Below are 15,732 nucleotides of genomic sequence, written 5' to 3' on the forward strand. Positions count from 1 at the left end.
GTATGGATAACATTTCCGACATTCTCTGAACGCCATCACTATGGCTGATACTCACAGATCCCTAATGAGGAAACATGCTGTGAATCATCCTAAAGCACCAAACACTGGTTACACATAGTTCATCATTTTTCCTTTGTCTACTTATCGACTTCTCATTCCCACAATCTGCTTAGTTCCAACTTTTATGATCTTCCTCTGCTGATGTCGGAGTGATTTTAATGTTCCCAGACTCATGTGACCCACCAAAAAGACAAGGGTATGTGTTTGTGGATGAGAGGTGATGTAATGAAAAACACGATCATGATAACAGCAAGTTTACTTTTTATAATCAAAAATTTTAAAAGATGCAAAATAATGTGAACATGTTTCAAAAGTCATTAAGCATCATCTAGGTTTTTTCACATCAAAAAGATCTTTTTTTTTTTACACAAATTCTGTAATTACTAAACATGTACACGCTGTTGTTGATGATTTGCTGCAAGTCTGTTGTTGCTGTGATTTTACTCCAGACATCTTGAAAAAATGGAAGTCAAGTTTTTTGGTTTGGGTCAATCAGCAGTCCCGTCAAACGCTGGAATAGGGAGGAGCTTCGTCCTGGAATATGGAAGAATCACCAAAAACAACAATTAATTATAAACAATCAATCATACCAAACAGAAGCAGAAATTGACCATCGCGTTAGTTCAACCAGGCACGGAAGTCAAGCTAGTTCAGCCCCTTCATCTGTCAGTAGCTGTTAATAACTGACAGCATCCATCCCCTTATCAGTTAATCGTACAGCTGATCATGTTCTATGCTTCCCATTGGTTAGAGTTGGTCTCAGCGCTGCATTTAAACCACGGCAACACGCCAACTTCCGCACTCTTCGTCCACCCCAGCTCCTCCTCTTCTGTCTAATTAAACACTGTCTTTTGTTGCCATCTAAACTTCTGCGCTTCCGTTCAAGGGGGTCCTGCTGACCGCTCTCTCTGCTTATGCCTCTCCATGTAGCTCAAGGAAAAGCGAATGGGAACTCCCTTCGCTTTGGGTTTCCCACTCCGCTGCTGGAAAGGGCAGAGAGGTCCCAGAGCAGATCCTTACCGCCAAATCTAAAATGCATGCTAAAAAAAATTATTTGACTACAGTGATCCTGTCTGAAGTAGTATGTTTGAGCACCACAGGAAAGACTTTCCTGGGTTCCCGTTTGTCCTGTTTTGATTCTCATCAACGTACTAATTGGTCGCTCCTGTCTTACTTACCGTGTATGTGGGATTTTGGAATGCACCAAGACTGTAATCTCCAATTGGTTCGAACTGATAAAATAAAAATAAAAAACAGATAGTATCACATGCACACACACTGTCATATAATCTATAATAGTAGAAAGAATCACTCCGTGTTTGCTACCTGTGTGCTGGAGGAGGCAGGATGAGTAGATGTCACCTGAATATCGTCAGTATTTGAGTGTGTTTGGGGCATTTCAAAAGCCTCCTAAAAAGCAGACACATTAAGATTTAAATACAACGATATTTATTATTGTTAGGAAACATCTCCTAATAAATATATAACCTACCTTGCTTGGAGAGGGAGTACCCTCTTCAGAATACAGCGGATTATCAATGTTCATCTAAAGAAGAAGAAGAGGACGTCAACAAAAACCAATAATCCACAATCTGTAATTCTGTGGTAATATAGATTTATGGACCTTGTTTGCCTTGTCAGTTGCGAAGGGGGCTGTCGGAACACTTTTGGATTCAAGCTTGTCTCCAACTTCATATGCTGGATTCTCAAAGCACTTTCCCTCTGCGTCCACCATGGATACAGACATGCAGGGAAACTGAAATCACACAGTAAACATTAGACAGTAGAACATGATATTTAAGAAAAATTAGAATGTCTGAGACACCAGTTTTGTGTAAATGGCTGTTTCTGTAGCTGTTTTTTTGTATTTCGACTGACCACATCTGGTTTACTGCCTGTTTGATCTCCATTTTGGTTTGGACTATTTCTGGAATATATATGAAAAAATGATAAATGAATGCATGGTTTTTGGAGGGAGGGTCGAGTTCAATCAGTGTTTCCATCTCTAGCTGTAACTCACCTGAAGCTTGGCAAATTAGGCATAGACGGCATTGATGGCATACTGGGGATTGAAGGCATACTGGGCAAACTGTTTCTTAACCTCTCCAGCACGCTAGACTTCTTCCTGGCAAAGTAGACCAGGATCACAAGCAGGACCATGATCAGCATCGTCACTCCGATGGCTATTCCAACTGAAATATTGGAGAAACAGGAAGAACAGACAAGAAAGAACGCACAATGAGGGTTGTGGATTGTAAGTTTGTTTTTTGTTTTCTGTTAAACTTCTGGAAATAAAAGAAATTGTACTTGATGTTGCGACAACGTTGTATACGTTGATCTCGCAGTAATCGCCCTGAAATTCTGGAGGACATCTGTTAGATTGGAAGGAAGGATATTTTATTCTCTGCACGTGAGAGCAGCATAGCTCTGATATGACTTTATTCACTAATCTACACACCCAGACTGATATGGACTGATGGGAAATAAGACGGAGCGTGAATGCTTACTTGCAGAGAGCCTTGTTGTCATTAAAGTAGCAGATTCCTCCATTTTGACACATGCACGGTGGTGGCATGGTGGGTTGAGGATCAGACCCTAAACATTGAGGAACTTCAGTGCATTCATAGGGCATCAACATTCTGAAGTCTAAACAACTCTATTGGAATTGCTACTCATTTCCTCATGGAAATATTAGACTAATTTGCAGTGTCGATATTATGCTAATAAATGAAAGAAAATTAAAGTTGATAAACAGATAGTATTTTCTCTTGCCTGCATCACATTCAGTGTTACTGCCACTCAGGAAACTGGTGCCTTCGGGGCAGGCGCAGGTGTAACCTCCTGGTCGGAGCAAACACAGGTGGCTGCAGGTTCCCTTACAGGGATTCTTCACTACACACACACACACACACACACACACACACACACACACACACACACACACACACACACACACACACACACACACACACACACACACTTCTGGGTTAGTGGGTTTTTTGACATACTATTTCTCATCAGTTTCGTTAATAAAACAGCTTCATTGAAACTGGAACTGAAGGAGGCACAACCTATTTACCATCTATAATTACATCATCTGCTGAGCCCCCGGACAATGTAGCACCAATCTTCCTGAATGAACTAATGCCAGTGGAAATGTATTATGCTAATGAGAAACACAATAGGCTAATTACGGCTCATCAACTCCACAGTATAAACCCTAGACCCCTAGAGAGAACTAATGAAGCCTCTTGGATGAAAGGTGAATAACCTCCAAGTCCATTTTCCATCTGTAGATCTGATGCCTATGAGTCTGACTCACTTGCTACTGAGTTGTATCTTTGCTGCTGGTACACAGAGACCTGGGTCAGCCATGGCCCAGCAGTCAGCAGCTTGACTTTGTCTCCACGACCGAACTTGTCCTGCCGAAACACTTCGCCTTTCTCCTGCGTGCTCCAGTAAACGTGGTCCTCAAAAACACTCACACTGAACGGATTTCTCACATCTGAGGAATGGCACACATTTGACAAAAAATGAGCTTAATTGAGGTCAGTTGTAAAACTTCCAGACTAGAAAACATAATTTACAACGGTTTATCATCCTCACCAATGTAGACAGCCGTTCTGCGTTGCTCTCCTGATGGAAGAACAGACTCTATACGGCTTTCCTTGGAGTCAGACCAGTAGATCCTGTCATTGTTGGTGAAGTCAATGGACAGACCTGTAGGCCAACCCAGACCGTCGGCTACGAGGACTTTCCTTTTCTGCCCATCCAGCCAAGAACACTCAATCTTTGCTGTGCTGCCTCGGTCCGCCCAATACAGCATCCTGCAGGAAAGCAGCAGGTGTTAGAGCGCTGCACTCTGAGAAGTTTGTGTGAAGAGCCTCAGCTGTATTTTGGTGCATTGTGTATGATCAGATGGCAAAATGAGAAAGAAAGCACATATTTATAGACAACATGGAAAACAAACTCATTAATTCAAAGTTGGAAAACTACCAAAAACCAGACAGTGGTAGTCTTGGTTTTTTTCCTTTCTTTCTTTTTTTAATTTATTTTTTACCCCAGCCGTGGATTGACGGCCACTGCAGTTGGATGACCGAGCTCAGTATTGACTAGATGCTTCCTGTAGCGTCCATCCAACATGGCAACCTCTAACCTCTTGACCCTGGAGTCTGCCCAGTACAGGTTTCTACAATGAGAAGAACATTTATTTACATATATCAAAAACCCAAAATGTTGTTTCTGCGTTGTATTCCCTGCTACTATTATTAAAGCAAGTATTTTCAGGGTATAATAAAATGTAATATAACAATGCAGTAGGTTCAGATACATCCTCACTCACCTGCCCACCCAGTCCACAGCAATACCATCAGGTGTCGTGATGTATTTGATCCCAAGGTCGACGGCAGCACCGATGTTGTTGCTTCCATCATCCTCTGAAGGTAAGTATGCTCTCTTGATAGCACCAAAGGATGAGTCTTTTCCAGCCACAGTGAAATACACCATGCCTATAATCAGGATAATTTCATTATTTAGCAGTGCAGTGATATTTTTTGGGGGTGTTTTGTGCTTATAATATTTGTGTCTTACTGTATTTTGTGTTGTTGTGGTCAAAGTCATAATCCAGCGCCATGATGCGTTCCTCTTCTTGGAGGAAGTCGTGGTAGACCTCGGTCTGCAGGTTGAACCTGCGAATACGAATGTTCTCTGGAAGAAGCAGCATAGGAGCCGCTCCTGTGGAACAGAAACGATCAAAGTCGTCAGCACTTTATTATCAATGTTCTTTACAAAGCTCAATGGTTGTTTTGGTGCTTCTAGTTCTAACCTTCAGCCTCGCACATGTTGCCGTTGCCCACCTTCCTGTACCCGGGGGCGCACTCACAGTCGTAGCCGCCTTTGGTGTTCTTGCAGCCCTGAGGACAGGTACCGTACACCTCACACTCATCGATGTCTGCAGGAGTGAAGAGTAGAAAATGGAATAGGTTGGAGAAAGAGGGACCAGACAGTTTGCTCTTCTGTGTATCTATAAAAGATTTAACGTGTTTTACAGACATGCTCAGGGGTGGACTGGGACAAAAATTCAGCCCTTGCATTTTCTATCCAGACCAGCGCACTACATTATCAGTGGACACCATGTAGAAGTTATTAAGTCTGTGATTCTCAACATGTGGCTCTTTGTGTCTTATACTTAATTATTATTCCCCCAGAATATTTTAAAATGGGGAACTTTTTAATACTTGCCTCTTTTTCTTCCATATTTTTGCCCTTTTTCACTATTGTTTACCACAGTTTGTCAATTAAAGCTACTCTTTGCTCTTTATTTGCCCATTTTTTGCCCACTCTTGACTACTTTTGGCCCATTTTAGTCACTTTACACTTTTTTCTTGCCATGTTTTTGTCAACTTTGGACCATTTTTGGCGACCTGTTACCATGTCTGCCTCCACTCGCTCGTCAAAAAAAAAACCACATAGTAGACCGGACCGGCCCACTTTGGGTTGATGGCCCATAGGGATGATGCCCGGTGGACTAGATGGCCAGTTCACCCCTGTCCATGCTGTGAGTCTGTATGTATACCCAGGCATGTGTAGGTGCTGTCAGGATCTACTGTGTATCCAGGCCTGCAGGAACAGATGAAGCCTGTGCCGTTGAGGTTGATGCACTCGTGCTGGCACAGTTTCTCCTCACAGTTGCGATCCAGGCCAAAATCTAAAAGTTTGAGTACATTTAAAGTAGATTAAGAAGGATCCCTTTAGGAAAACAAATAGTCACACCTTTAGTCCCCCTTAAACTGTTGTTAAGGGTGTAAGCTGTAAGTTTTGGATACAGATGGAAATATGTATAATTATTCTCAGTAGAGTTTTTCTTTTCTGTGTAAAGTAAAATCAGAGATACAACTCTGATTTAAAAAAACATTGAGTTTATTTGTTTAATTTGTTTTGCCATTTGTAGTTTTGGAAGACAGAATTACAGCGATTGCAGGGTATTTATTTAATCAGTGTTTTGTTGTGATACTCACTGCAGCCCATTTCATCAGTGCGGTCTCCACAGTTGTCGTTGTGGTCGCAGACGTACGGCAGAGCCACGCAGTGCCCGTTGGTGCATTTGAACTCTTGCAGAGTGCAGGGCGGCAGCGTGGGCTCGCGGCCTGTCAAGGACACAACGGGAATGAATCATCAATGAGAGTGTGCAGAGAAAGGTTAAGTTTTTATGCAACCCAAGTCTGAAACAAGAGCATGTTCAGATACAATCCAAAGCTTTTTCTGCTGATTCACTCCTCATATGCCAATAAGGAACATTAAAGTCCGACTAATGTTATCATAGATGCTGTTTTAATAAACTTGGATTGAAATTGAAACACAAAAACTGACTCAGACTGGTGTTCTTGCACATCCAGCACAAACACCGTCTTTACAGTTCTCTGCCCAAAACTCAAAAGAGCTTTAGATGAACTGGCCAATGCTCTAAACCTACCTCAATAATCTCCTCTTAGAATAATTTGCTTTGATTGAGGTTTAAGCTGATTGTGTAACATTTCCACAAAACAGACCATTTTCTTACCCCATTTAAGCTTCAGGCTTTGTATCCTGAACAGACACTGATGTCATTTTGGGATTTCGCATTTCACTGTCCTGACAGAGAAGCTTTAGGAGTATTAGAGATGTTTGGACTTATGCTCAGCAGTCTGAGTAATAAGCGATAATAATAATTTGGCCGATGAGAAGGCATTGTGTCACCAGAACTAAGCATTTAATAAAGCCATGCAGTTCAAAATGAATGTACAGATTTTGAACTTCTTTGGATTTTCATGTAAAGGCCAAATATTAAATTGAAAATTTTAACTTTTCCGATTTTATCAAAACGAAAACAATCTTTTTGAGTTTTCTGACATTTATTTGTATGTTATCAGAATAAAGTTTAGAAGTTTCTTGATCTTGAGGTTTCTGCAGTAATGTGAAGATGCAGGTTGAGGCTTGAATGTTTGTCCTGTACATTAGGCTTTGGTCCTGCTGTTCAATACGTTTATGCCTGACTAATAATGTGATCTAAAGAACTTTGTTGTTGAATATAATTGAAGTGTAGAATGCTTACAGATGTCCTCCTTCTCATCGCTGCCGTCCCCACAGTCATCCTTCTTATTGCACAGCAGGCCAGAGTAGATGCAGTAATTGTTGGCACAGCGGAACTTGGACGGCATCTCACACGTGATGTTCACTGGTTATAACACACATAATCTGTCTCAAACAAGCGCACTACCAAATATATATATATATATATATTTTTTATCAATTAATGAATTGGGTTGGTTTCAAAAAACAATCCTGGAAAAATCTATTAACATTCAATAATAAACGTACTGTAGCTACACAAAGTTCACATAGTTCACATTTCACCACCTGAAATAAACATGTTTTTGGCCCACCACCTATATATTGTACAAAGTAAAACCAACATAGTGTAAAATTTACCAGCTCAGGGCTAATAAAATACATTTTTTTGTATTTTTTGCAGCGGGCAAATGTCTTCCAATCAACGTAGCTATTAAAGGATGCAAAATAATCCCATACAATGTCAATTAACATGTTCCGTACAGCATAAACTCAGCTGTTCGTCAGAGCGATCTCCACAGTCGTCGACTCCATCACACACCCAACCCTGGCTCACACAAAGTCGGTTCGCGCACTGGAATTGGCTCGGAGGACACCAGCGGCCTCCTGGGAAACGAGTGGCTGGGAAGAATAAGAGATTGTAAATAAATAAAAAAAAAAAAATTATTTGACAGCAATCACTTCACTGTTTCTTTACCATTATGGATTACAGGGACAAATGCTAATCATTTTTGTAGAAAAAAAGCAAAAGACTAACAAGAAACATTATCATGAACTCAGCCTTTAATGGTCTGCGTCATAAAACCATATTTCAAGTGGCTACTGTAATTTAGGCATTTCTTTGTAAACTTGGTTGTTGAACTACGTTTGCATTTTTTGATGTCTTAATAATTTACCAGTGACCTTAGGTATCACACACACACACGCACACACACAGAGTAGAGTTGAAAGCTACAGTTTAATATTTTTTTCACTTTTGTTTACTCACGACATCTGGTCTCATCTGACAGGTCCTGGCAGTCGCCTCGGCCGTCACACTGCAGAGCAGCAGGGATACAGTGACCCGAGTCACACTGGAACAAACCAGGTCGACACGTGTACAACTCTGCAGGAGATCCAAAGTGTGAGTGTGTGTGTGATATCATTACTGTTTAGAATGTAAGTTGTATCGAGTCTCGCTCACCACAGTCTCGCTCGTCTGAGTTATCTCCACAGTCGTTGTCATGGTCACACACCCAGTTTCCAGGGATGCACTGAGCGTCATCGCATCGAAACTCACTTTCAGAGCATGGCCTTGGCTCTAAAGGCCACAATCACAGACATTTGATCAACACAATTTTAATAGTACCTTCAGAACCTTCAAGCACATAATGTTTGATTAGTCGGTAAAGGCAACTGAAAAGATTAAAAACATCCTCAACTAACAATTCAAACAGAAACTTCAGCTAATTTTACTTTAGTTATCATGGGCTGCATGTTAAAGAACATTTCAAGCACATTCACTGCAAATTGAACAGAATGGCAAACAGACTGTGATTGTTAAACCTACGGCAGTTCCTCTCATCAGAGCCGTCTCCACAGTCATTGCTGCCGTCACACTGCCAGCGGATAGGAACGCAGCGGTGGTTGTCACAGCGGAAATCTCCCAAAGGATCACATGTCACCTCCTCTGTTTAAAGACGTACAAAGTTTATTATATTCTAGTTTCATTCAGGAAACACTTTTATACAAAGCAAGATTCCAACCGGTGTCCCTCCAATTACAAGCCCGCTTCCTTAAGTAACTACACCCCCAAATGGGTATGAAGTAGTCAGCAGAAAACAGGGGTTTAGTTACTCTTTAAATGTTACGCCGCCATTGGTTACTTCTGCTGACTCAAACCACACTAACCGCAGCCTTGCTCATCACTGTTGTCGATACAATCGTTGGTGCCATCACAGCGGGCCCACTGAGGAACACAGCGGTAATTTGTCTTGCAAGAAAACTCTGTCTCTTCATCACATTTGTAATCTGGACCCACTGTAGGAGACACAGAGACAGTGTTTTACACCCTGTTTTTAAAAGAAGTTCTTAGCAGATCACAATGGAAGATGCCACACTTACTACAAGTTTCATATGGCTCATCAGAACCATCCCCACAGTCGTCCTGGACGTCGCAGACATAGCTTGATGGCACACAGCGGCCATTGGCACATTGGAACTGCCCAGGCTTGCAGGTCTTTTGGGAACAAGTTTCTGCGTCCTCGTCACTGCCGTCTGAACAGTCATCCACTCCGTCACAGTGCCAGGACACTGGGATGCACTTCTTGTTCTTGCACTGGAACTGGTTTTCCTGACATCGGTGATTACCTACAGTGACAATAAACAGGCTGCTTGGTAAATTTGGCAAGAAAACAGCAACAGAAAGACCTTGAGTTATGCAGTTGGTTTAAGAAAAGAAAACTTGCTGAAGGATTTGTTCTTACTACATAGAGCGGCATCTTCGTCAGAGCGATCAGGGCAGTCTGGGTGACCATCACAGATGAAACCAGGGTAAGTACAGTTGCCATCCTGACACTGGAACTGGCCGACAGGACAGAGGCGGGCTGGACAAGTCTGAGGTTCATCTGAGCCATCGCCACAGTCCGACTGACCATCACACTTCCACCATATAGGAACACATCTATGGATCAGCAGGACATAGAATATACAGTAAATGCTAGTTTTTAATTATCTTCTAAACTTGCTTTGATATTATCATCAGTTATAAGGACGTTCATAAGGAGTTTGTGGTTCAGCAGAAGTGAATGTTCCTTTGTTTTCTGTCATTGCAAATAAAACAGTATATTCATGGATGGATGGTTATGCAATGTTCTGTTGAACCTACTTTTCATTGTCTCCACAACGGAATTGTGTGCTAGAGCAGTCAGCGACACACTGGATCTTGAAGCCCACCATTAATCCAATGAAGTTATCTGGACACTGGCAGGAAGCTTGCTGGCCCCCGGGTCCAATTAGACACAAGTGACTGCAGGTCAGGTGATGGGACAAGCATGGGTTTTCACCTGGAAGTAATGGTGATTGGAAAGAACACAAACACTGCTGTTAAATAGAAAAGAAAGAAAACACAAACGCAGATATTTGTCTTTTACATACTTCGAGGCTGCCTGTAGGGGTGGTGAACGCGGATGTCATAGGGTCGATGCGTGTTGTTACCCATGACTGTGCGCTGCTCGCCAGTGTATTTATGGGCTTTCTCCACAGTATGTGTGTTCCAATCTGTCCAGTAGATCCAGTCCTCAAATAAAGAAACTGCAAATACGTGTGGAAGTGATCCAGCAATGGCCCGGTGCCGGTTCTGGCCATCCATGTCAGCAAAGCTATTCAGAAGAGTTAATACAAGCTGCAACGCGACTACATTGACATATGAAAGTGAATACATTTGGGATTTTCTTTTACTTACTCAAGGAAGTTCAGATGGGCATCTGCAAAGAAGATTTTATTGGTAGTGTAGTCGATAGTCAGAGAATTGGGCCACTCTAACTTTGTTGTGATAATGGCACTGATGTTTTGTCCATCCATTCCACTTCTGCCAATATATGCATCATCGCTCCAGTCAGTCCAGTACAACCATCTGGGAAAAAGAACAGAGGACACATGAAATCAGTAAACAAAGGATCAGGAACAAATGGGTCATTGTCTATGTGAATAAGACCAACAGGATAAGGATACTGGTTTGATGAACTGCTAAAGAAATGTAATGGGCAATTTACCATTGACTTCTAGAGCACAAGACAATAAAAGTGCAAACCATTTTTCTTGCACTCTGCGCTCTTTGCATTAGTGAAAAGAAAAAACAGCTTCCAGTATCTTTTTTTTTATATGTGTGGGTGTTGGTGCTTTCGTGAATACCCGTATTTAGGGTTGACAGCCACTGCTCGAGGTCGGCTAATCATATATGTTTTGTTTTTGTCTGTGAACTCTCCAGACAGCAGCTTTTTTGGGTAGCGCCCATCCAGTTCCATCACATGAACTGAGGCATAATATCCATCTGTCCAGTATAATTTCCTGTAGTAGACATAAGAAAATTACAGCTTACACATTCAATTTTCACTGTAATTTGCTGTATCTTGAATGTAAATAAATGACAATAAATGTATGAATGTTTATTTTCTAAACAAGCTTCGGGGATTTTCCAAATGTACACACCTGCCCACCCAGTCCAGTGCAAGTCCTTCAGCTCCAAGATTTTCCTCCATCAGCGTCTCCCTTTCGTTTCCCTCAAATAGCATCCTCTCGATTTTTCTGGACCCTGCGTCTAACCAATACAGTCGCTTCTCATTGTGATCAAAATCCAACGCTACCACATTGGACAGTCCCTGCAAAACTATACTCAGCTGCGAGCCATCAGTGGTCATGCTGCGTATGTAGTAGCGATTGCTGTACAGGAGGAGTGGGGCGATGCCACTGTTTTGGCGACAGGTGCGTCCGTCTGGTTCACGAAGGTACCCGGGGGCACATTTGCAGTGGTACGAGCCAAATGTGTTCTCACAGATCTGGCTGCAGACGGCTGGGGTGCTGAGGCACTCGTTAAGGTCTTCACAAGCTTTGCCATCGGGCATGAGACTGTAGCCTGGGTTGCAGGAGCAGTAATAGCCAGTTAGGGTGTCTGTGCAGATTTGGGCACATTTGTGGACGGACGGGCTGCGACACTCATTGACACCTAATGAAAATAAGCAGAAAAGACAGGCTTTGGCACAAGGTTGTGTCGTTGCAATAAAAGTAATTGGATTTTGTTCCACTTCAGGTCCAGAAAAGTTGAATTTAGCTTTTCTAAACTTGTATATTCATCAGTATATTGTTTGTATCTCATTGATCTCATAGGGAAACAAGACACTATCACAAAAGGAATATTTCTATTTTCGTGCAAGCCAACACAATTTCCACATTCTTTTTATGCTGCGGGACACAACTTTTTAACTCGTGTTTTGACTGGACATTATTTCAATCAATTACATTGTGCTGCGCAGTACATGTTTTTTCTGTGAAGAAAAGTAATTTCCTGTATCGCGACAAATATGGGGAAATTGTGTGGCCACCCATAAAAAAGTACATAAAGTTATTTTCGTGACAGTTTGATGAACTCTGTAAGACATTTTTTTGCAGAGGTTTACTTAATGCATGCTAAACATTGAATGTTTAGCATGTTTAGCAGTTACATCCTCAAAAAACAGGAAGACATTCAGACAGTTCTGGTTCTCTCACCGCAGCCTTTCTCATCGCTGTTGTCTGAGCAGTCTCTTTGTCCATTGCACACCTTACTGTTCTCTATACACTGACCCGATGTGCACAAGTAGTGGCCCGGAGCACATGTGGGCTGAGGTGTTGTGCAAAGGCTTGTCGCCTCATCTGAACCATCCATGCAGTCACTCTCTCCATCGCAAATGAAGGAGTTGGGGACACACGCTCCATTACCGCAGGTGAACTGAGAGCTGCTGCATGTGTCGTAAGTGCAACCCAGCTCATCGCTGCCATCTCCACAGTCGTTGACACGGTCACAACTGAAGAAGAAAAAGGTTTCATCATTCACTGACGTGAGGACTGCATGAACAGCTTTACAAGGTTTGTTCACCCATGTTTCATACATACTGGTAGGGGATTAGGATGCAAAGCCCATTGGAACACGTGAACTCATTCAAATGGCAGGTACGGTTGGGACAATTCTGGAGCTCATCTGCAGCATTGGCACAGTCTTTATCACCGTCACACACAAAGCTTAAGGGCACACAACGAGGGTGGCCGGGGTGCCACGTTGGACAGGTGAACTGATTGGAACTGCAGGTACGTTCACCTACAGAGGACAGAGAGTATCAATGTGGTGCCACCCCGACATGTTCCCATGGTGCAAGTCAGATGCTTGAGAGGTGACGATTATATTTGGTGATTCAAATGTTGTAAGATACTTTGTTTCAAGAGATTAGTGAAGGTGGGTTATTTGGACCCAGAGGACCCAAACTCCATACAGAATGAGGACCACATGGTTTCTTTTAAATTTTTGAACTGCATTATATGAACAAAATCTAGCAGGTTCCTGATAATTATTTAAAATAATTAGCCATGTACTCAATGTCCTAAAATGTCTAATCATATACTCACCGCACTGAAGTTCTGGAACCTCATCACTGTTGTCCCAGCAGTCATTGTTGCCATCGCAGACTAGTGACTGTGGTATGCAGTTTCCATTTGTACATGTGAACTGGGTTGAGCTGCATGTTGTGATTTGATCCTCTGTAAGGAAAAAAAAGAACAAGAACAAAGCAGCAATACTTAATGGTCTTTAGGCTCTAGAGGCTCTAAAACTGTTTTTTTTTTTTTGTTTGTTTTTTTTGTAACAGTTCTGTCTTCAAATGGAGGGTCATCGCCAATGGGCAACAGCTCTACTGACAACTCACCACAGGTGGGGGGTTCATCAGTCCCATCACTGCAGTCTCTGACGAAGTCACAAACCCACACCTGAGGGATACACTTTCCTTCATCACATCGGAACTGATCCGGAGAGCAGGTACGTCCCGCTGCAGCACACAAATACACACTGTCAATATTGTAATTTGACATTAGTTGGTCCATCACAACATGACATTTTCAATAGATTAGATATTTTTTTGGGTCTGTTTAAAAAGCAACGTTACCACAGAAGAGAGGATTCTCATCGCTGTTGTCCCCACAATTGTTGTAGCCATCACAAAGGCTTTCAGGGTAAATGCAGATGTTAGTGTTGTCACACTTAATCTGACCATTGGGACAGTTTCGATCAGCTACAAAAGAAGGAACAAAAATACACACAAGGTCTAAATGTTTTGTAGACCAACATTAAATATAGAATCAAATCTAATATTTCCATATCTCATGTTTTGAAGATCTGCCCCCTCGAATTGGTTCAGTTAAGTCAGTCCCATCAGTCAGCAATGGGACATTTCAACGACACTCACGGCAGTTAATTTCATCTGACGTGGAGTTGTCCCTGCAGTCGTTGTGTCCGTCACAGACAAAGGCCGCACTGATGCAGCGTCCGTTACTGCATGTAAACTCAGCGGTTGGGTTACATGTGGGGAAGGGGCAACCCTGTTCGTCACTGTTGTCACCACAGTCGTCCGTGTAGTCACACGTGTAGCTAAGTGGCACGCAGCGTCCATTGTCGCAGGTGAAGTCAAAGGATGAGCAAGTATGGAAGGCTGGGAATCAAACGATCGGAAGCAACGTCAGCACTACAATGAGAAAATCGCATTTTGCACAAATCTGAAGACTTACCACACACTCTCTCAAGCTCATCTGTGTTATCCCCACAATCGTTGTAGCCGTCGCACTTCCAGCGTGGTGAGATGCAGTTACCATTTAAACAGGTGAACTGCTCCGGCTGACAGCGCTTGCCTGTGTCTTTGATGCAGTCTTTGCCATTGTTAGCTAAGTACCAACTTCCTTGGGGACACTGACATTCTGGGCCCACTGGACCTGCAGAAATAATTATGGTAACAGAAAAGACAGTAAGCTCATTCATTCTTTTGATTTCACTGTAGTGTTCAAGCAAACTTTGAACTAAAAAGTAAACTTCTCAATAAAACTCAACAGGCTTATTGAGATTTTCTTTTTTGAAAAGGCTTATAATGCCCAATATTGGAAACATAATTTTGTATCAAGCAAACATAACTCCAGAAACAAACTATTAAATTACTTCCAACTCATGTTATCTTACCAGAAACACAAATGTGACTGCAACCTCCATTGAACTGCTGACAGGAACTTGAGCAAACCTCCTGCTTTGATGCAGAATAAACATGGATGTCATTTGGTCTGTATTGTAGGTCCTGAGCAAGCGCCACAAAGCCTGAGCCATCGTCCTTTCCTGCTCTGAACACTCCCCTTTCAGTCCAGTCAGTCCAGAAAATGTCCTGCTGGAACACAGTCATGGCAAATGGATACTGGACTCCTTGAACGATCACTTGACGGTTCTCTCCGGTCAAAGTGGATCGTTCAATTTTGTCTCTGTGTGAAAAAAGGGAGAAAATATCTGGATTTTAGTCTTTACAAAGCTCAACTGCAGTTCATAGACGAGACATACTGTGAAGCGTCAGCCCAGTAGAGCATCCTCTCCTCATAGTCCAAAGAAAGGCCATTGGGTGTTGTCAGGCCAGTCTTGATAATAGCAGTCCGGAAGTTTCCTCCAAGAGTTGCCCTCTCTATCTTGGCTGGACTACCCCAGTCGGTCCAGTATAGATACCTGAAAAGACAAAACAACAAGAACTGTGGCTACACATTTTTCTAATATACCTTCAAAAACATTTGTTAGTCTTTTTCTTCTTTTACCCATAGCACGGATCAACGATGATGCCTCTGGGACGGTTTGCATTGATTAGGACTGAGCGGTTCTGGCCATTGACCCCCATTGACTGAACGTTACGCCTATAGTAGTCTGTGAAAAACAGACGCTTGTGCACCCAATCGTACGCCAGTCCTTCTGGATCATCCAAATCTAAAAATTAAGACATAAATGAAAAGGTTGATCGTGACACAACAAATTGAAATATAACT

The 15,732-nt window shown here is 42.3% G+C and overlaps 1 protein-coding gene across 1 annotated transcript in view; it reads right to left on the reverse strand.

Moving 5' to 3' along the window:
- Nucleotides 1-300: 300 nt before the first annotated feature.
- The window catches only part of lrp2b (low density lipoprotein receptor-related protein 2b), a 32,563-nt gene continuing 17,131 nt past the window's right edge, over nucleotides 301-15,732 (reverse strand). Inside the window, exons 41-81 of the mRNA XM_028476024.1 lie at nucleotides 15,508-15,673; nucleotides 15,263-15,421; nucleotides 14,897-15,186; nucleotides 14,455-14,655; nucleotides 14,136-14,378; nucleotides 13,836-13,961; nucleotides 13,599-13,718; nucleotides 13,303-13,434; nucleotides 12,796-12,997; nucleotides 12,412-12,707; nucleotides 11,356-11,869; nucleotides 11,059-11,214; nucleotides 10,610-10,780; nucleotides 10,303-10,526; nucleotides 10,034-10,211; nucleotides 9,633-9,829; nucleotides 9,271-9,516; nucleotides 9,058-9,186; nucleotides 8,717-8,836; nucleotides 8,351-8,467; nucleotides 8,156-8,272; nucleotides 7,651-7,788; nucleotides 7,151-7,273; nucleotides 6,078-6,206; nucleotides 5,636-5,767; nucleotides 4,886-5,011; nucleotides 4,651-4,794; nucleotides 4,403-4,568; nucleotides 4,121-4,249; nucleotides 3,667-3,887; nucleotides 3,383-3,565; nucleotides 2,833-2,952; nucleotides 2,568-2,655; nucleotides 2,368-2,432; nucleotides 2,081-2,252; nucleotides 1,939-1,987; nucleotides 1,685-1,816; nucleotides 1,553-1,606; nucleotides 1,387-1,470; nucleotides 1,239-1,292; nucleotides 301-594 (exon numbers count right to left, since the gene is read on the reverse strand). Coding sequence (XP_028331825.1) covers nucleotides 565-594; nucleotides 1,239-1,292; nucleotides 1,387-1,470; nucleotides 1,553-1,606; nucleotides 1,685-1,816; nucleotides 1,939-1,987; nucleotides 2,081-2,252; nucleotides 2,368-2,432; nucleotides 2,568-2,655; nucleotides 2,833-2,952; nucleotides 3,383-3,565; nucleotides 3,667-3,887; nucleotides 4,121-4,249; nucleotides 4,403-4,568; nucleotides 4,651-4,794; nucleotides 4,886-5,011; nucleotides 5,636-5,767; nucleotides 6,078-6,206; nucleotides 7,151-7,273; nucleotides 7,651-7,788; nucleotides 8,156-8,272; nucleotides 8,351-8,467; nucleotides 8,717-8,836; nucleotides 9,058-9,186; nucleotides 9,271-9,516; nucleotides 9,633-9,829; nucleotides 10,034-10,211; nucleotides 10,303-10,526; nucleotides 10,610-10,780; nucleotides 11,059-11,214; nucleotides 11,356-11,869; nucleotides 12,412-12,707; nucleotides 12,796-12,997; nucleotides 13,303-13,434; nucleotides 13,599-13,718; nucleotides 13,836-13,961; nucleotides 14,136-14,378; nucleotides 14,455-14,655; nucleotides 14,897-15,186; nucleotides 15,263-15,421; nucleotides 15,508-15,673 — 6,443 coding nt within the window. The 3' untranslated portion in view covers nucleotides 301-564. The remainder of the gene's footprint in view (nucleotides 595-1,238; nucleotides 1,293-1,386; nucleotides 1,471-1,552; nucleotides 1,607-1,684; nucleotides 1,817-1,938; nucleotides 1,988-2,080; nucleotides 2,253-2,367; nucleotides 2,433-2,567; nucleotides 2,656-2,832; nucleotides 2,953-3,382; nucleotides 3,566-3,666; nucleotides 3,888-4,120; nucleotides 4,250-4,402; nucleotides 4,569-4,650; nucleotides 4,795-4,885; nucleotides 5,012-5,635; nucleotides 5,768-6,077; nucleotides 6,207-7,150; nucleotides 7,274-7,650; nucleotides 7,789-8,155; nucleotides 8,273-8,350; nucleotides 8,468-8,716; nucleotides 8,837-9,057; nucleotides 9,187-9,270; nucleotides 9,517-9,632; nucleotides 9,830-10,033; nucleotides 10,212-10,302; nucleotides 10,527-10,609; nucleotides 10,781-11,058; nucleotides 11,215-11,355; nucleotides 11,870-12,411; nucleotides 12,708-12,795; nucleotides 12,998-13,302; nucleotides 13,435-13,598; nucleotides 13,719-13,835; nucleotides 13,962-14,135; nucleotides 14,379-14,454; nucleotides 14,656-14,896; nucleotides 15,187-15,262; nucleotides 15,422-15,507; nucleotides 15,674-15,732) is intronic.

The sequence above is a fragment of the Gouania willdenowi genome, chromosome 19, assembly GCF_900634775.1.
Source record: "Gouania willdenowi chromosome 19, fGouWil2.1, whole genome shotgun sequence".
NCBI classification, from domain to species: domain Eukaryota; kingdom Metazoa; phylum Chordata; class Actinopteri; order Blenniiformes; family Gobiesocidae; genus Gouania; species Gouania willdenowi.